The following is a 22,334-nucleotide window of genomic DNA, read 5'->3' on the forward strand; positions in this document are numbered from 1 at the left end:
ACACAAACTACAACTTCCACCATTCCTGCTGTTCTTGTGGCAATATAAAGTATATTCTATTCTATTCTGTTCTATTGACATCATATGACTTTCTGCAAATATAATTACAAACACAAAAAATTATGTTTTGAAAGATATCTCAGATTTGTTGTTTGGACCCATGTTCTTCAAAGTGTCTTATTTTATGAGCAACAGAAGAAAGAAGTCATAAAGGTTTGACCAACATGAGGGTAAGTAAGTGATGATTTTTGGGTTATCACTGTTTTCTGATCGAATCACCTGTTGGCCGGCTGATAGGCTCCACACCCAAGGTTGATTGAGAACTGCACCAGGTGAGTGTTTGCTCCGGGCAGCACTGGCAGCAGCTGCAGGAAGTCCACAGCCCAAACGTGACGGTTCGCCCCACCATGGAACTTTTGTTCTAGACAAAACTGAGTGGCTGGAGTCTGAAGTTCTGTGGGCAAACCAACCGAGACGACTGTAGGAGTCTGGAAGAGAAAGCCATGAGCTATCAAGGTGTATACAGATGGAAACATGACACAGTAAATCACAAAAGAAATAAGAGAAATAGTTGAATGATAGATTCTGAACAGAACAGTCAACTGTTGAAAATGATTATGTAACCTAAATCTGACTATAGACTGTATTAGGTTTCTACCCTGTAGGCTGAGTATGGAAGTATGTCCAGGAGCACATGATCTTTCCTGCCCTCTGAATGACCAAACAGGACCACATTATTCTTGTTGGATCCACCAGGATCGCAGTCTCCACCCCCTGCATTGAAGACAGAGATCAGACACTGAAAACACAGGGATCAGACACTGAACACAGAGATCAGACACTGAACACAGAGGGATCAGACACTGAACACACAGAGATCAGACAACGAAAACACCGAGATCAGACACTGAACACAGAGATCAGACACTGAAAACAGAGATCAGACACTGAACACAGAGAGATCAGACACTGAACACACAGATCATACACTGAACACAGAGATCAGACACGGAACACACCGAGATCAGACACTGAACACAGAGATCAGGCACTGAAAACAGAGATCAGACACTAAACACAGAGGGATAAGACACTGAACACAGAGAGACCAGACACTGAACACACAGAGATCAAATCCTGAAAACACACAGATCAGACACTAAACATACAGAGATCAGACACTGAACACACAGATCAGACACCAAACACAGAGATCAGACACTGAACACAGAGAGATCAGACACTGAACACACAGAGATCAGACACTGAACACACAGAGATCAGACACAGAAAACACACAGATCAGACACCAAACACACCGAGATCAGACACTGAACACAGAGATCAGACACTGAAAACAGAGTTCAGACACTGAACACAGAGAGATCAGACACTGAACACAGAGAGATCAGACACTGAACACAGAGAGATCAAACACTGAACACAGAGAGATCAGACACTGAACACACAGAGATCAGACACAGAAAACACACAGATCAGACACCAAACACACAGAGATCAGACACTGAACACAGAGGGATCAGACACTGAACACACAGAGATCAGAGATCAGACACTGAACACAGAGGGATCAGACACTGAAAACAGAGATCAGACACTGAACACAGAGAGATCAGACACTGAACACACAGATCATACACTGAACACAGAGATCAGACACAGAACACACCGAGATCAGACACTGAACACAGAGATCAGACACTAAACACAGAGGGATAAGACACTGAACACAGAGAGACCAGACATTGAACACACAGAGATCAGATACTGAAAACACACAGATCAGACACTAAACATACAGAGATCAGACACTGAGCACACAGAGATCAGACACCAAACACAGAGAGATCAAACACTGAACACAGAGAGATCAGACACTGAACACACAGAGATCAGACACTGAACACACAGAGATCAGACACAGAAAACACACAGATCAGACACCAAACACACCGAGATCAGACACTGAACACAGAGATCAGACACTGAAAACAGAGATCAGACACTGAACACAGAGAGATCAGACACTGAACACACAGATCATACACTGAACACAGAGATCAGACACAAAACACACCGAGATCAGACACTGAACACAGAGATCAGACACTGAACACAGAGAGATCAGACACTGAACACAGAGAGATCAGACACTGAACACAGAGAGATCAAACACTGAACACAGAGAGATCAGACACTGAACACACAGAGATCAGACACAGAAAACACAGAGATCAGACACAGAAAACACACAGAGATCAGACACTGAACACAGAGATCAGACACTGAAAACAGAGTTCAGACACTGAACACAGAGAGATCAGACACTGAACACACAGATCATACACTGAACACAGAGATCAGACACTGAACACACAGAGATCAGACACTAAACACAGAGGGATCAGAGACTGAACACAGAGAGACCAGACAGTGAACACACAGACATCAGATACTGAAAACACACAGAGATCAGACACTGAACACACAGGGATCAGACATTACACAGAGAGATCAGACAGTGAACAAACAAAGATCAGACACTGAACACACAGGGACCAGACACTGAACACAGAGATCAAACACTGAACACACAGAGATCTGACACTGAAAACACACAGAGAGAAGACACTGAACACACATGGATCAGACACTGAACGCAGAGATCAGATACTGAACACAGAGAGATCAGACAATGAACAAACAGAGATCAGACACTGAACACAGAGATCAGACACTGACAAATAAAAGAAATCACAAAAGAAATAAGAGAAATAGTTGAATGATAGATTCTGAACAGAACACGTCAACTGTTCAAAATGATTATGTAACCTAAATCTGACTATAGACTGTATTAGGTTTCTACCCTGTAGGCATCAGACACTGAAAACACACAGATCAGACACCAAACATAGAGTGATCAGACACTAAACACACAGGGATCAGACTCTGAACACAGAGATCCAACACAGAACACAGAGAGCTAAAAACTGAAAACCACACAGAGATCAGACACTGAACACAGAGATCAGACACTGAAACACACAGATCAGACACCAAAAACAGAGGGATCAGACACTGAACACAGAGATCAAACACTGAAAACACACAGAAATCATACACTGAACACAGAGATCAGACACGGAACACACCGAGATCAGACACTGAACACAGAGATTTTTTCAGACACTGAAAACAGAGATCAGACACTAAACACAGAGGGATAAGACACTGAACACAGAGGGACCAGACACTGAACACACAGAGATCAAATCCTGAAAACACACAGATCAGACACTAAACATACAGAGATCAGACACTGAACATACAGATCAGACACCAAACACAGAGATCAGACACTGAACACAGAGAGATCAGACACTGAACACACAGAGATCAGACACTGAACACACAGAGATCAGACACAGAAAACACACAGATCAGACACCAAACACACAGAGATCAGACACTGAACACAGAGATCAGACACTGAACACACAGGGATCAGACATTACACAGAGAGATCAGACAGTGAACAAACAAAGATCAGACACTGAACACACAGGGACCAGACACTGAACACAGAGATCAACACACTGAACACACAGAGATCTGACACTGAAAACACACAGAGAGAAGACACTGAACACACATGGATCAGACACTGAACGCAGAGAGATCAGACAATGAACAAACAGAGATCAGACACTGAACACAGAGATCAGACACTGACAAATAAAAGAAATCACAAAAGAAATAAGAGAAATAGTTGAATGATAGATTCTGAACAGAACACGTCAACTGTTCAAAATGATTATGTAACCTAAATCTGACTATAGACTGTATTAGGTTTCTACCCTGTAGGCATCAGACACTGAAAACACACAGATCAGACACCAAACATACAGTGATCAGACACTAAACACACAGGGATCAGACTCTGAACACAGAGATCCAACACAGAACACAGAGAGCTAAAAACTGAAAAACACACAGAGATCAGACACTGAACACAGAGATCAGACACTGAAACACACAGATCAGACACCAAAAAACAGAGGGATCAGACACTGAACACAGAGATCAAAAACTGAAAACACACGGAAATCATACACTGAACACAGAGATCAGACACGGAACACACCGAGATCAGACACTGAACACAGAGATCAGACACTGAAAACAGAGATCAGACACTAAACACAGAGGGATAAGACACTGAACACAGAGAGACCAGACACTGAACACACAGAGATCAAATCCTGAAAACACACAGATCAGACACTAAACATACAGAGATCAGACACTGAACATACAGATCAGACACCAAACACAGAGATCAGACACTGAAAACACACAGATCAGACACTAAACACACAGAGATCAGACACTGAACACACAGAGATCAGACACAGAAAACACACAGATCAGACACCAAACACACAGAGATCAGACACTGAAAACAGAGGGATCAGACACTGAACACAGAGATCAAACACTGAAAACACACAGAGATCATACACTGAACACAGAGATCAGACACGGAACACACCGAGATCAGACACTGAACACACAGAGATCAGACACTGAAAACAGAGATCAGACACTAAACACAGAGAGATAAGACACTGAACACAGAGAGACCAGACACCAAACACACAGAGATCAAATCCTGAAAACACACAGATCAGACACTAAACATACAGAGATCAGACACTGAACACACAGATCAGACACCAAACACAGAGATCAGACACTGAACACAGAGAGAGTCAGACACTGAACACACAGAGATCAGACACTGAACACACAGAGATCAGACACAGAAAACACACAGATCAGACACCAAACACACAGAGATCAGACACTGAACACAGAGATCAGACACTGAACACACAGATCATACACTGAACACAGAGATCAGACACTGAACACACAGAGATCAGACACTGCACACATAGTGATCAGACACTGAACACAGAGAGATCAGTCACTAAACACAGAGGGATCAGACACTGAACACAGAGAGACCAGACAGTGAACACACAGAGATCAGATACTGAAAACACACAGAGATCAGACACTGAACACACAGGGATCAGACATTACACAGAGAGATCAGACAGTGAACAAACAAAGATCAGACACTGAACACACAGGGACCAGACACTGAACACAGAGATCAAACACTGAACACACAGAGATCTGACACTGAAAACACACAGAGAGAAGACACTGAACACACATGGATCAGACACTGAACGCAGAGATCAGATACTGAACACAGAGAGATCAGACAATGAACAAACAGAGATCAGACACTGAACACAGAGATCAGACACTGACAAATAAAAGAAATCACAAAAGAAATAAGAGAAATAGTTGAATGATAGATTCTGAACAGAACACGTCAACTGTTCAAAATGATTATGTAACCTAAATCTGACTATAGACTGTATTAGGTTTCTACCCTGTAGGCATCAGACACTGAAAAACACACAGATCAGACACCAAACATAGAGTGATCAGACACTAAACACACAGGGATCAGACTCTGAACACAGAGATCCAACACAGAACACAGAGAGCTAAAAACTGAAAACACACAGAGATCAGACACTGAACACAGAGATCAGACACTAAACACACAGATCAGACACCAAAAACAGAGGGATCAGACACTGAACACAGAGATCAAACACTGAAAACACACAGAAATCATACACTGAACACAGAGATCAGACACGGAACACACCGAGATCAGACACTGAACACAGAGATCAGACACTGAAAACAGAGATCAGACACTAAACACAGAGGGATAAGACACTGAACACAGAGGGACCAGACACTGAACACACAGAGATCAAATCCTGAAAAACACACAGATCAGACACTAAACATACAGAGATCAGACACTGAACATACAGATCAGACACCAAACACAGAGATCAGACACTGAACACAGAGAGATCAGACACTGAACACACAGAGATCAGACACTGAACACACAGAGATCAGACACAGAAAACACACAGATCAGACACCAAAACACACAGAGATCAGACACTGAACACAGAGATCAGACACTGAACACACAGGGATCAGACATTACACAGAGAGATCAGACAGTGAACAAACAAAGATCAGACACTGAACACACAGGGACCAGACACTGAACACAGAGATCAAACACTGAACACACAGAGATCTGACACTGAAAACACACAGAGAGAAGACACTGAACACACATGGATCAGACACTGAACGCAGAGAGATCAGACAATGAACAAACAGAGATCAGACACTGAACACAGAGATCAGACACTGACAAATAAAATAAATCACAAAAGAAATAAGAGAAATAGTTGAATGATAGATTCTGAACAGAACACGTCAACTGTTCAAAATGATTATGTAACCTAAATCTGACTATAGACTGTATTAGGTTTCTACCCTGTAGGCATCAGACACTGAAAACACACAGATCAGACACCAAACATACAGTGATCAGACACTAAAACACACAGGGATCAGACTCTGAACACAGAGATCCAACACAGAACACAGAGAGCTAAAAACTGAAAACACACAGAGATCAGACACTGAACACAGAGATCAGACACTAAACACACAGATCAGACACCAAAAACAGAGGGATCAGACACTGAACACAGAGATCAAACACTGAAAACACACGGAAATCATACACTGAACACAGAGATCAGACACGGAACACACCGAGATCAGACACTGAACACAGAGATCAGACACTGAAAACAGAGATCAGACACTAAACACAGAGGGATAAGACACTGAACACAGAGAGACCAGACACTGAACACACAGAGATCAAATCCTGAAAACACACAGATCAGACACTAAACATACAGAGATCAGACACTGAACATACAGATCAGACACCAAACACAAAGATCAGACACTGAACACAGAGAGATCAGACACTGAACACACAGAGATCAGACACCTGAACACACAGAGATCAGACACAGAAAACACACAGATCAGACACCAAACACACAGAGATCAGACACTGAAAACAGAGGGATCAGACACTGAACACAGAGATCAAACACTGAAAACACACAGAGATCATACACTGAACACAGAGATCAGACACGGAACACACCGAGATCAGACACTGAACACAGAGATCAGACACTGAAAACAGAGATCAGACACTAAACACAGAGAGATAAGACACTGAACACAGAGAGACCAGACACTGAACACACAGAGATCAAATCCTGAAAACACACAGATCAGACACTAAACATACAGAGATCAGACACTGAACACACAGATCAGACACCAAACACAGAGATCAGACACTGAACACAGAGAGATCAGACACTGAACACACAGAGATCAGACACTGAACACAGAGATCAGACACAGAAAACACACAGATCAGACACCAAACACACAGAGATGAGACACTGAACACAGAGATCAGACACTGAACACACAGATCATACACTGAACACAGAGATCAGACACTGAACACACAGAGATCAGACACTGCACACATAGTGATCAGACACTGAACACAGAGAGATCAGTCACTAAACACAGAGGGATCAGACACTGAACACAGAGAGACCAGACAGTGAAACACACAGAGATCAGATACTGAAAACACACAGAGCTCAGACACTGAACACACAGGGATCAGACATTACACAGAGAGATCAGACAGTGAACAAACAAAGATCAGACACTGAACACACAGGGACCAGACACTGAACACAGAGATCAAACACTGAACACACAGAGATCTGACACTGAAAACACACAGAGAGAAGACACTGAACACACATGGATCAGACACTGAACGCAGAGATCAGATACTGAACACAGAGAGATCAGACAATGAACAAACAGAGATCAGACACTGAACACAGAGACCAGACACTGACAAATAAAAGAAATCACAAAAGAAATAAGAGAAATAGTTGAATGATAGATTCTGAACAGAACACGTCAACTGTTCAAAATGATTATGTAACCTAAATCTGACTATAGACTGTATTAGGTTTCTACCCTGTAGGCATCAGACACTGAAAACACACAGAGCAGACACCAAACATACAGTGATCAGACACTAAACACACAGGGATCAGACTCTGAACACAGATATCCAACACAGAACACAGAGAGCTAAAAACTGAAACACACAGAGATCAGACACTGAACACAGAGATCAGACACTAAACACACAGATCAGACACCAAAAACAGAGGGATCAGACACTGAACACAGAGATCAAACACTGAAAACACACAGAAATCAGACACTTAGAACACAGAGATCAGACACTTAACACAGAAATCAGACACTGAACACAGAAAGATCAAACAGTGAACACACAGGGATCAGATACTGAACACACAGGGGTCAGACACTAAAAACAGAGAGATCAGAAACTGAACACAGAGATCAGACATTGAACACAAAGATCAAACACTGAAAACAGAGAGATCAGACATTGAACACAGAGAGATCAGACACTCAGAATACAGAGATCAGACACTGAACACATAAAAAAAAACACTGAAAACACAGATCAGACACTGAACACACGGATCAGATACTGAACATACAGAGATCAGACACTAAAAAGAGATATCAGACACTGAACACAGAGAGATCAGACACTAAACACAGAGATCATATGCTGAACAGATGTCAGCATCAATAGAATGTGCATGCTAAAGTGTAAATCATACCCATGGTGAAGTGGAAGCGCAGGTTTCCGTAGGCGGTGGTGTTGAGGTATGGTGTGCACACCTTCCTCTGTCCATCTTTGAGAAAGACGAGTGCAGAGCCAGACTCCACCTCTCCACACTGCACTCCATTCACCGCTCCATCGACCTCCCATCTACAGACCACACACAGCACTTACAATCACACTTTCCTACATATCATACTCTGTTCTTCAAGAAACTGTTGCTACACTTAACAGCATCTGATAGATATGTTAGTAAACCAAATTTGTCTAGAGAGCTCCAAGATATCAAAACTGAAATGTCAATACCTCAATGGATCACCAGTATGTTATTCTACTGACTGACCTAACTACCATTAAAATACTATTTCACAAAAGTAATCCACTAGCACGAATCCCAATCTTATCTGCTGGCAGTTGTAAGACGCACCCACTCAGTGGACTCTCAAAATCTTCCTCCCAGTAGCTGCGTCCCTCTTCACGGTGCAGGTCCACGTCTCGTGTGGAGGCGAAGCTGTGCTCGAATCCCTCTCCGCCATGAAAGTACAAGGAGTTTCCCTCTGATTGACAAGCGTGCTGTTGAATGCATCGAGAGGAAGCGTTACAGTGACACTGATGTTTCTGACAAAACTGAAATCTCCATGTTACATGAATACAGGGCAGATGGAGAAGACATTAATGACAGCCTCTGCCTTGGACCATTTATGGGGAACAGACCTGTCTGCTAGTATGGGCTGGTAAACACTCGCCAGGCTGCTGTGAGAAATGACCCTGTCAAAGCTGCGGCCTTGTGTTCTGACCCGTCATATTAGCGCTTTACTTTGTGACATTAAACCATAAACTGAACTCTGCAATAAAAGCGTTCATAAGTCATACCTCATGAAAAAGAAGTGTGCTTGATTGTACTGAATTTGTGCTTGTAGTGCGCTTGTAGTGCTCAAATCTTAAAAGTATATTTAAAAAAAAATGTTCTGGCAGACAATATAATATAAATGAAATAAAAGGCAATTTAAGTGACTTAAAGAGAAACACTGTAATGACTGAAATTCTTAGCACACTTGTCAAATTAAACATTTTACTTTAAAATACTTTTTAAACCATTATGTTTTAATCATCTTTTGTTGACTAACATCCTAAAGCACATGTCAAGTACTAGTGAAAGTGAAGTGACATACAGCCAAGAATGGTGACCCATACTTGGAATTGGTGCTCTGCATTTAACCCATCCACACACACAGTGAACACACACACACACACCGTGAACACACACCCGGAGCAGTGGGCAGCCATTTATGCTGCGGCGCCCAGGGAGCTAGATCATGTACTAGATCATAATTTTAACTTTAGTGTGTTATTCAAGATTATATGTATAGTTCATATATTTTAAATGGACTTAACTGCAAATGTGTAATTATAGATATATTTAAATATGTCACTCAATGTTTAATAGAAATGTATTGAAGTATATATTAGTGTGACGAGTCGGCTACCTCCCCCCTAATTATCATCGTCACCCCGTCCCTTAATCGCCGCCCTTCACCAGGATCCCGACAGGAGTGGGTGTGTGAGAGAGGAGGGGTGCTGGAAGAGCCAGGGCTGGCGGCGTGTGATGGGGCACATCTGACGCAAATGGAGCCCCATCACCGCCGCTGTTTAAATGTCGAGCGTGCCTCTCCTCGGGAGACCGGTCCGGACGAGAACCGCACCTGTTACACGGGCCTCTGTCAAGGATGCTGTTTAGTTTCCGAGCGTGCAGTACCGCGGCCAGCGAGATGGATGCAGCCGCTGGAAGAAGCCGATGCACCTTGCGCACCGGACCGAAGAGTGGAGCGCGTGCGGCCGCCGGACTCCGCCCCTTACCTGGACCCTTCCTTCCTGAACACTACCTGCCCTTCACATACCCCGCAACACAACGAGGACACCAGATTCCCTGTTTTTTGTTATCTCTTGTTAATAAAAGCCTCTCCGAGGCCTGACGCCACAATTAGTTTATCATAATTGCTTGTCAGCACATTCAGCAGTAACTTTAATCATACTTCAAAGACAACAGAAGTAATTATGAAATTTCATATAAAGATGTACTGAATTCCTAATTAAGTGGGTCAAAAAGCTCTCTAAAGTTCAGCTAATTGCATTTAATATAAATTAAGTCTATAACACAGTTTGATTTTATTGCAGTTAACATGCAATTAAGCATGTATATTATAGTACTATATTATAGTATATCATTGCAAAGTACATTATTTTCATAATAAGCGCTCGTTTTGAGCTTCTTCACATGGGATGGGTTCTAGTTTGCTGGATGACACTATTTGGTCATGTACCTTTACTGTGGCTCCAGGGAAGAAGAGCCAGTTGGCTGTGTCCAGAGGGTCCAGGCTGTCCTCCAGGAGCGGGGGCCGGTTGGCCGTGTTTAGCACCAGTATGTTATCGAGGCCCCAGCAGGACTCATAACCATCGGGCCCCACGGGCGGCTCCTGACTCCAGCGCAGATGAATGGCCTCCCCTTTACAGCCTGGAGGCAATGGCAGGAGATGAACCACTGTGCTGCTGTTAGTGGGAGCCCTGCGAGACCCAATGCATAAGATTAAAACACTGGAGAACTGAACATACAAGTGCTCAAGCTCAGTCAGACATATGCAACCATAAATTACGAGTTTTTATAGCACAAAATTCATGCACTGCTCATGGTGTTTTTACATAATGGTAACAGTAATACTGTGAGTGTGTTGGAGCCATTTCCTAAAATAAAGTAAAACCTGATCTTTTCCAAGGTGATCCAGTCATCAGAGGAGTTCAGACCACAGGAGATGATGATACTGGGGTCTGAGTAACTGAACCGACAAGAACCAGATCCTGAACAACCAACACAAATACACACAAGAACAAAACACATTAGAATGGACTTCACTAAATAACTTCATACAGAAAAATACATACTGCTAAATGTGATTTGCTAAGTATTTCATATATCTAAGAAATATCTAAGCATTCTTAAATCAAGATAAATTCACATGAGATGCAAAATGACACGAGAAGACTTGTTTTCTGAAAAATTTACATTTGTAAAAATTTCAAAATGGTACAAGTCTTAAGTCATTTTACATCTCAAATAAATGTATCTTGATTTAAGAATGTTTAGATATTTGTACTGGAAAACTAGACAAAAATGCATTTTTTTTTCAATGTATTTAGCTGTAAACCATGAGCTATCGTCTATGTCTGTAGGAGCTGAAGAATCGTGAGCTACAGTAACCGCAGAAGGACGGTGACACTCACCAAAGGCAAACTGCAGGATTGATGCTGTGCTCGTGTTCAGAGCCACTGTAGTCTAAAAGAGATGATAAAACCATGAGCTTCTCATTTCTATTCACTGATCTGCTTCATTCACACAGGAATAATGTGAACACAGCACACAAGACATGGCAATGCAAAGCTCCACAGCATCCACACCACCAGTCTTTAATGTGTGTGTGTGTGTGTGTGTGTGTGTGTTATTTTCTTGTGTAATACTTTAGTTTGATAGTCCACTTTAGTCATTCTACTAACTCTCAGTAACTTTGCAACTCCATGTCAACAAGCAATCATTAGAGTATTAGTAATTGTCTGCTTTATATCTGCTTACACTTTATTTTGATGGACATTCTACTGACTATAAGTCACTCTGAGGAGTTTGGCAGAAGTTTTGTCTGGACAGAAGTGCATCTATTTGTTTGCGAAGCACAACTCACTGCCTGCTGCTGTTTGTAAACATCCAGACCATCAGGGCAAAATGAAGAAGTTTTGTCTGGACAGAAGTGCATCTATTTGTTTGAGAAGCACAACCTCAGAATTAGTGCTCTGCATTTAACCCATCCGAAGTGCACACACACAGAGCAGTGAACACACACACACACTGTGAACACACACCCGGAGCAGTGGGCAGCCATTTTTATGCTGCGGTGGCCCGGGGAGCAGTTGGGGGTTCGATGCCTTGCTCAAGGGCACCTAAGTCGTGGTATTGAAGGTGGAGAGAGAACTGTACATGCACTCCCCCCACCCACAATTCCTGCCGGCCCGAGACTCGAACTCACAACCCTTCGATTGGGAGTCCGACTCTCTAACCATTAGGCCACGACTCCCCCTTTGTGTGCTTTTTTAACTTGATTGCAATATGTTCTGTTTTTAATTTGATTTTGTCTGTTTTGTTAGGGATTACAAGTTGTCTCTGTCCTTAGGTGCATCAGCACACCGCACTGCTCTCCAACCTCACAGTTACTGCAGTCTGACCTGTGAGAGAACCAGACATGGACAATAAACACATCTTCTAGCTCTCTATATGGCATCAATTCAAAATATGATATAGGAAATTAAAACAGCTTCCCTGCCATGTAAACAACTCAAAGAAAGACGAGTGTCCCTCACCAGATATTGAGATTAAGCTCTTCTTGTGAGTTGTGTTCAAAATCATCCCGGAGAACAGCATGATCACCATGAACCACAGCCACACCAGCAACAGATACAGAGGACAGAAACAGAGACAGGAGCACAGTGAGGAGCAGTGAGGAGTAACGTCAGCACGCGTGTGTCTGCTGATGCTTTTACTCACCTAGACTGGGCCGAAGAGGAGATTCAGTGGGAGCTAAAGAGACAAAACAAAAACATCCTTTACAAGGAACATTTATAATTAAAGACTTCTAAATACAAAAAGGGTAGAAGGAGAAAGACTGCTTAGGATCATTTTATTAAATATACAGTACATGGAGTGAACATTTATTCCCTTTGCAATTATACAAAGAAGCCTGCAAACATTAAAATGTCTTCATTATGGAGCTTTTTGGAATGTTATGTTTCTCAAAAACTGATCAGTCAAACATTTTTCTCCAATGACACTTGCTGTGCATTTGATCTCTTGCTCTCTTTCATTCTGAAGGTCAGAAGAACTAATTGGCATGATCCTGGAGGACTTTAGTATTATTATTATTATTATTAGCACTGATTTTACAGTGTGTATTCGATGGCTGGAAGCTGAAGAGGGCGCCGATGATCGTCAGGGTCCAGATCTCACTGTCAGGGTTTATTTTGCCAAAATGACTCTAACGATCGGTGTCTCTCGGCTCTATATTAAGTGTAACAGCTTTCTCTGTACTTCATCTAAAAACTAGGACAATGTCACTCCCATGAGTCTTAACCTCCTACTTCAACAAAATATTACTAATGTAGGAGCATTTAACACTCCTACTTCTCTCCGTCTGTGGTGTCTGGATCCTGTGACAAAACTAAAAAAAAAAAATCAAGTACAGCCTTCTGTGGACATTTTTAGATGGAGAAGAAAATGTTTTCTTTAATAAAGGTCATTGAGGAATAATTCCTTTGATGCTTTTATTAATTTAATCAATTCCTGTTTGAATGTTTTTGAAAGTTCTGTGCTTATGTTGCAACCCTAACACCTCACTGTAACCCTTACAGGCAAATAACACATTTCAGTACAAACTCCCATCCAGCAGTAAAACTGAACCTTAAAGTACTGAGTCTAATCACATGAGCCGTATACTGATCTAAACAGCTGCTGCTCCAGACTGTTTTCATGAATGACTTGAACGAATAGGTTTTGTGGCTGAATTACTTGGACAGACTCTTGCTCCAGATGTAAGGATCGCATCGCTGCCGTTCTCTGAGTGTCTGTTTGGGACTGAGATCACGACTACTTATTCTTAAACCAAAATGTATGCTGAATTAAATGAACCCCTGGTCAAAAACTCCATTATTTCTGACAGCACTTTTATGCAAAATACTGGGCATTAAATCAGACATATTCATCATACAGTTATTCATGATTTTCCTATCCTCTTGCTCACCAGAATCCACTTACATCTTTCAGAAGCTGCTGACAGCTAACCGCCATCTTATTATCTCACATGAACAAAAGCCTGCTACTTTAATTAGTGTTTGGCTCTGAAGGTCATTACAACCACACTCATTTACATGTACAGTATTAAAGGAGCTAACACAAAAGATTTGACTCGACCAGACAAACTGATGGTGTATGGATGTTATCCTCTAATGCCAACAGGTGTGATGAATGATTAACTCTTATTTATATATGTATTGGTGTTACTATATGTTATTTTACAGGTGAAATGAAACATCACAACATATGAATTTATAACTGACTTTAACTTTCTAGAGAACATTGCAGGCTCTCTTTAATCTCATGGTTGAGCTTGAAGTTCAGTCTTTCCTTATCTAAAGCCTCTGACACGTCGAGCTATAATTAACCACATTAAACCGTACACTCAGAAACCTTCACATTCTCTGGAAAAACCTTTTTATCTTCTAAACTGTACCGATATACCAAAAATCATAAAGTCAATCTTTCCCTTAATAACCTCAGATAATCTTTACCCAAAATCCATCACACTATAATGATAAATCAGCCGTGCTACTTTTTTATTTGCTGACCTATTTCTTTCAGAACTCACACACACACACATTTCCATTAATAAACTCAGATAATATCTGTGAAAGTCTGGTGAGTGAATGTGACTAGGCATCTATGGTTGAGTTCTGAATGTTATTGCAGGTTCAAAATGCAGTTTCCAATCAAACGTCCACTGGGTGGCGCTACTGTGTCTGTTACTCCCATTCAGACAAATCAAGATCACAGAGGAAGGTTATCAGTTACTAATGCTCTGGAATATAGTTTGCAATCAGCTGAGCCAATGCAAATATTTGTTAAATAAGTCATGCATGGTTTTTCTGCATTGATGCAAAAGTCATGGGTTCAAATCCCAGAAATCAGACTAAAAGATATTTTAGTCTTCAGTGCTTCAGAAAGTCTGAGCTTTATAATCAGATTTTAACATCCTTTAAGGTTGGGATGAGTTTGAGATTATTTAGAAGTTAATTTGGATTTTTTTTGATATTTTTTGTGTTTGTGTGTTTTTAATTTTTGTCTGTATTGGGATGTGGAAGGTGTGGCATTGTGTGATTGTTTGCAGAGTGTTTCTCATGAGATCAGCATGGAAACTAAACAGCAACAATGTTTTGTTGACTTGTGTGCTATGAATGCTGGGTAACGGGAGTGACAGCTTTGGCTTTCCTCATTGTCCGCATCTGCAAGCAGTAAAACCTTATCAAGTGTTTAAATGAAGAGACAGATTTTACCAGCAGTCATAATGAATGTTCACTATTATCACAATGACAGTGTTTACTAACACGTCAAACAGCACTTCCACTGAACGAACACACACAATGTATTTCTTTACTTGCAAGATTGATACTACTGTATCAGAGAGAAAATTATAACCATACAGTAATCAGCTACAGTATTGTATCAGATATACTATAGATCTCCTGAGGATTTCCACTCTTTCCCTGCTATGGGAGAGGAAGAACTGTATACAACATATATATCATCTAAACCAATAACATGTACAGTATGTTAGACCCTTTACCATCTAAGCTACTATAGCAGATGCTTCCAGAAGTCATAGATCCTCTTCTCTTGAATATTATGAATTTGTCAGTGTCATTAGCATATGTCCTAGAAACTATCAAACTGGCTGTTTTTTTTAAGCCTCTCATAAAAATAAATAAAAATAAAAAACACAACTTGATCCTAGACAACTGGTTAATTACAGACTGATCTTCCTGTTCTGTCAAAAATGCTAGGTAGTATCTTCACAACTATATTCCTTCTTAGAGAAACATGGTATCTGTGAGGATTTCCAGTCAGGATTTAGACCGTATCATAGTACTGAGACTGCTCTCCTTAGAGTTACAAATGACCTGCTCTTATCATCTGATCGTGGTTGTATCTCTCTATTAGTGCTATTGGATCTTAGTGCTGCGTTCGACACTATTGCCCACAACATTATTTTGCATAGACTAGAAAATTATGTTGGCATTAGTGGAATTGCACTGGCATTATTTAAAGCTTACTTATCTGACCATCATCAATTCGTAGCAGTGAATGAAGAGGTATCATATCGTTCACAAGTGCAGTATGGAGTACCTCAAGGCTCAGTACTAGGGCCGTTACTCTTCACGCTTTACATGTTACCCTTGGGAGATATCATCAGGAAACACAGTGTTAGCTTTCACTGTTATGCTGATGATATTCAGCACTATATTTCTTCGCGGCCCGGTGAAACACACTAATTTGAAAAACTAACAGAATGCATAGTCGATATAAAAAAACAGGATGGCTAGTAATTTCCTACTGCTGAAATTCTGAAAACAAACAAACAAAAAACAACAACAACAGAAAAAAAAAAACAGAGGTGTTATTTATAGGACCTAAAAACTCTGCATGTAATAACCTAGAACGCTGTCTAAGCCTTGATGGCTGCTCTGTCAATTCTTCGTCATCAGTTAGGAACCTAGGTGTGCTATTAGATAGCAATCTTTCCTTAGAAAGCCACGTTTCTAGCATTTGTAAAACTGCATTTTTCCATCTCAAAAATATATCTAAATTATGACCTATGCTCTCAATGTCAATGAAGAAATGTTAATCCATGCGTTGGACCTCAAGGTTAGATTATTGTAATGCTTTATTGGGTGGTTGTTCTGCACACTTAGTAAACAAACTCCAGCTAGTTCAAAATGCAGCAGCTAGAGTTCTTACTAGAACCAGGATGTATGACAATATTAGCCTGGTTCTGTCAACACTGCACTGGCTCCCTATTAAACATTGTATAGATTTTTAATTATTCCTGATTACTTTTAAAGCCCTGAATGGTTTAACTCCTCAGTGTTTGAGCCAGTTCTTATTGCATTATAGTCCTCCACGTCCGCTGCGTTCTCAAAACTCATTTGATAACACCTACAATATCAAAATCAACTGTGGGCAGCAGATCCTTTTCCTATTTAGTGCCCAAACTCGGTAACAATCTACCCAGTGTTGGAGGCAGACACACTCTGTCAGTTTAAATCTAGATTAAAGATCCATTTCTTTAACCTGCCATACACATACTGTAACACACTTATTACATTGTTAGAAGAATGGTATCTACGCTATTATTAGTCTGTTTCTCTCTTATTCCGAGGTCACCGTAGCAACCATATCCAGTCCGTATCCAGATCAGATGGCGTGTCAGCACCTAGAGACCTCTACCGCTCTGAATGTCAGCGGAGACCAGGACAACTAGATAAGCCCTAGAGACATATCTTCTCTGAAGACCTCATCACTTAGACGGCCATCGGCACAAATCATTAGCAAAGACCACAAGAACCAGATGAGTCCAGATGTACAGACAAGCTTTGGCTCCTTCAGCATGCAATGCTCCACGAGGAGGGAACTGGATGGATTCTCCGAGTGATCCCAGTTCAAAATCTGACTTTGCTGCAGCCTGGAACTAAACTGCTGGTTTTGTCTGGTCAGAGGAGAACTGCCCCCCAAACTGAGCCTGGTTTCTCCCAAGGTTTTCTTCTCCATTTCTGTCACAGATGGAGTTTTGTTTCCTTGCCACTGTTGCCTTTGGCTTGCTTAGTTAGCGTCACTTAATATTTGTCAATATTATGGCCTTGATTGCACAGACCAGGGGCAAGGCATGTGCGGTCTAAACTCTGCAGGACAGCGGCTCTCCAGGACCTAGCCCTGGCACAGACACTATTGGAAGAGAACTGAACTGAGCTGTACGATGACATCACTGAATCAACAATGAACTGACTTTAACTGGAAAACTGACTGGATACTATTCTCCTCTTTTTAGAGCTGCTATAGCAGAATTACTTTTTATTTGCATTATTGACACACTATTTTCCTGTTTAGCACTGCTTTGACACCCTCTGTTTTGTATAAAGCGCTATATAAATAAAGGTGATGTGACACACACACACATGATCTTTGTCTGTGGAGTTCTGCTCTCGTTCTCTGCCGTTCATTCGTCGACCTCTTCTTCTGTCTACATCAGGCGTACACACAGCAGACAGTCACACTCGTTTCAGGCTTAGTTTAATCCTCGATCACTTTCTTAAGAACTTAATTACCTCCGGCGCTCTTCCTGTAGATCTGTGCTAATGCGACTGGCTTACACTGACAGTTTAACAGCCCCGCGCTTCCCATGAGCCTTGGCTGCAGATTTGGAGCGGGCCGGTTCATTCTCCAACTTCTATTATACAAAGCCGGACATTCAGATGAAAGTTGGCACTGGGTGTTATTAAGTGGCGCGAGCGCTTGCGTCTGGGTGTCTGAGGCACAGGACATTATTTTCCAGCGACACATCTTTCATCTTTAGCGCTTCTCTCCATCTAGAGGCCGCGTGTCTGCTGTCGTATATCTGCTCTGCTTCTGATCATCCTCCTCTCCTCTTCTCTGCCCAACACTGATCGCCCCCCGTGAGTTATAGTCACTTTTCGATAATCAATCCTCAGGGATACGAGTCCAGCATGTCCCATAAAGCCTTAATTTATGGAGCTGCTGGAAATTGCAGAGTCCTCTGGTCGCCTTTCCTCATCCTGCCCTGTCACAGATATCACTCTTTGATATACTAGCGTCATCTGCGGCTCTCTCTCTTTCTCTCTGTGAAGTTCTGCCGCTCTGATAGTCTCTGTTTAGCATGCCTTTATGTGTTTATCTGAGGATACATGCTGTCATTTGTCTATTCATTCTGGCTCATTTCACTTTCATACACTTGATGATTTCCTCTTTCTGCATGGAAACCAATGGTAAACAGTGGGTAATAAAATGCAACAGTCTGGTTTCAGAGGTACAAATCCATTCATTTTCTCTATAACAATGACATATAAAACTTTTAGCACAGACCTACTCCGCGCTCAGAATCTGTTAAATGATGAAATATACTTCTGGTCCATGAGATGTTTAACTTTGCAATATGCTGTGTTCAACATTGACTAAAATCCATCAGTCAGAAACACTAGTACCTCAGAAATCACTGTCACCTATCTGAATATAAACCACTGCAAATGGGTCTCTCTAAACTCTTAAACTACTTACATATTTGCATTTGATTCACACTATCCACAATAAAACTGCTGTCATCCCTATTGCTTTTATAAACACAGTTTCCACATAATAAAAACACAAGTACCCTTAAGAAAAAGAAGTGGGGGTAACACTTAATTTTACGATGTCCTTGTTATACGTTGCATGTTTTTATAATAGTAATAACAGTAAATTATGCATAATTACATGCAACTAACTCTAAACCAAACTTTAATCCTATCCTTAAAGTATGTACGGTACATGTTAAAGATAAAATAGTACTCACTATTAATGGTGTAACTACACTTTAATAAAGTGTTACCTGGTATTGAATGTGCACTTGCAGTGTACGTTAAATCTTAAAAGTATATATTAAAAATACCCACTGTAATTGCAGATAATATCAGTGAAATAAAAGGCCACTTAATTGACTTAATTGTTTCTTACCACACTTAAGTCTACTTTTAAAAAGTACACTTTATGCTAATGTCTAATTTGCTTTTAGGTGCATCCAAATAAGCACTCTGAAGCAAATCTGAACTATTTGCATTTAATAAAAATTTTAACTGTATAATACATTTTCAGTAAGTGTCCAAAAAATAGTATGTTAAGTTCACATTTAAGCAAATTATATTATTTCTATAATTAACCTTTTTTTTTCCTCTCTCAAAAGTGCTTTTTTTTTTTACAAGGGCAGACACACAAATCTTCATAAAATCATCTGAATCATCAGGTTAATGACGAGTCTTTCTTCCAGCAGTATATCTATGTAAATTAAGGTCAATGTCTGCACTATGTAGTGCTGTACAGTGACATATAGACAAGTGTTTTAGCTCACTGACTAATACTGGTGTATTTTAGCATGACTGAAACTCTTTACCGACAACTCTGTATTGAATTTTTCGCAGATTTTTAAAAACCCTTTTTTGCTTTGAATGTTGCCGTGTTATTCATCTCAGAGCTGGTTTTGTCTGATTGTTTAAAAATGCCTATGGAGAAGACAGGAAGCTCTCTAGAGGCCACAGCACTGCTGAAATATGTTCTATTCACTGGTTGTAGTCTTGCTAACCTTTAACCCCACATCTGCACACGCCGCTCTCAAACATTATCAGCCAGCCAAATGTCTGCGCCGTCCTCGCTCACTTTCTTAAAGCTTCAGCAGCTCTCAGTCTCAGATCTTCTATTGAGTCGTGTGTTAATCAGCTCATGTCTCATCACTGACGGAGATTCGCCCCATTTCTCTATTTCATGTCTTCAGTCCTGCTGGGATATTTATAATTCCTTTAACCACTCAAAGCTTTAAGCCCTTCAAACTTGAAATGGATTTCTTTAAAATCTTCATGTGTAAGTGCTGGAAAAACTTTCATGCCCTTATATAGTGTGTTATTCACAGTGCTTGACAGGTTGAATGTGTGCATCAGTTGTCTTTCCACACACAGATGAAGAGATTTTAGTTTTTTTAGTAAGTATTCAGATTTTAATAAGAATGCCTATGTTCTTATGGTTTGGCAAATGGACCGTCAGGTGAGTACAACATTCATACTATTCATGTTTTACTGTTAATGTATAGGAATGCATGTGTGTTCTGTCATTTGATGTGCTGCACATGCTGAAGATCAGACTTTGTGTATATCTAGTTTCTCTGTCATTTCTCTAACACCAATCTGAAGTTTACGGATCAGAGATGCTCCTCACCTCCCTGCTCACAGAGCTGCTGCGCCAGAGCGTCCTTGAAGATGATCTGTCCTCGGTGCGTCGCTGTGGCCCTGAGGGACAACAGACCGAGAGAAAGAGAGAAATATTACAGAGCGTCAGCCAGCAGAAGGAGAGAGGAGCGATAACCTGCCCATTACCTAAAAGAAGATGAAGTGTTTCTGCTGGAAGTGGATAAAAATTCTAGAGGAGGACAGAAATCTGGCTGTAGGTCTTCATGTCAGAGACAGTGATCAGAGGTCAAGAGGTCAGGAGGAGGATGAGGCTTTATTAGCTGTTAGGAGACTCTTTATAGACAACGGTCTCAATGCATTGGCATAAACCATGGTACGGGATCGATTTATACTTATGCCTCAAACTTACAGCACAGACTGACAAAAATATGCTCTAAAATATGTTGTAAAAGTTTGATAATATTCCCATTAAGTTATGAAAACTTTATTTCAGAATGTTCTCTGAATGTTTAAAACATCCAGTTTTTTAAATATAAAGTTCTGTCATGAAACTCTAGATTGCGAAGTCCAATAGGTCAAACTCAATCTGACGTAATAACATCACATGGCGCAGCTGATTGGTTCTTTTTGTATCAACAGCCAATGAGCTTGCTGCTCAACATTCAAACACTTCGCTAGTGGTTGCTGTTGCAGTTGCAGCGTGCTTTAGAAACCCTCCTCCTTCCCCAGCTCCACCTGTATAGATCTGCTATGGGGTGATTCATGTATGCTCCATGGGGGTTATTTCATATATGTTATATTTGCAGCATGTTGTGGATGTATTAGCAAGTCTCAGTACTTTCTTTGAGATATATTCCACCAAAACCAAATACATTAACATTGTCATGTACATTACCAGGCCAATCCCTCCGAGAGTTGTCATGACACAAATGTGTTTAAGGAGTTTTATTGGGTATACGAATGTTACAGG

The 22,334-nt window shown here is 40.9% G+C and overlaps 2 protein-coding genes across 2 annotated transcripts in view; both read right to left on the reverse strand.

The window, feature by feature from the left end:
- Positions 1-12,310, reverse strand: part of LOC109099310 (reelin-like) — a 68,688-nt gene extending 56,378 nt beyond the window's left edge. The window contains exons 1-8 of the mRNA XM_042743366.1: positions 12,284-12,310; positions 12,050-12,101; positions 11,530-11,626; positions 11,095-11,335; positions 9,201-9,346; positions 8,772-8,923; positions 659-774; positions 280-488 (exon numbers count right to left, since the gene is read on the reverse strand). Of these exons, the coding sequence (XP_042599300.1) occupies positions 280-488; positions 659-774; positions 8,772-8,923; positions 9,201-9,346; positions 11,095-11,335; positions 11,530-11,626; positions 12,050-12,101; positions 12,284-12,310 (1,040 nt within the window). The remainder of the gene's footprint in view (positions 1-279; positions 489-658; positions 775-8,771; positions 8,924-9,200; positions 9,347-11,094; positions 11,336-11,529; positions 11,627-12,049; positions 12,102-12,283) is intronic.
- Positions 12,311-12,957: 647 nt separating this feature from the next.
- LOC122140318 (reelin-like) overlaps positions 12,958-22,334 on the reverse strand; it is a 68,598-nt gene continuing 59,221 nt past the window's right edge. The window contains exons 4-7 of the mRNA XM_042743367.1: positions 21,393-21,463; positions 13,359-13,391; positions 13,175-13,253; positions 12,958-13,039 (exon numbers count right to left, since the gene is read on the reverse strand). Coding sequence (XP_042599301.1) covers positions 12,958-13,039; positions 13,175-13,253; positions 13,359-13,391; positions 21,393-21,463 — 265 coding nt within the window. The remainder of the gene's footprint in view (positions 13,040-13,174; positions 13,254-13,358; positions 13,392-21,392; positions 21,464-22,334) is intronic.

The sequence above is a fragment of the Cyprinus carpio genome, chromosome B18 (assembly GCF_018340385.1).
Source record: "Cyprinus carpio isolate SPL01 chromosome B18, ASM1834038v1, whole genome shotgun sequence".
NCBI lineage: Eukaryota > Metazoa > Chordata > Actinopteri > Cypriniformes > Cyprinidae > Cyprinus > Cyprinus carpio.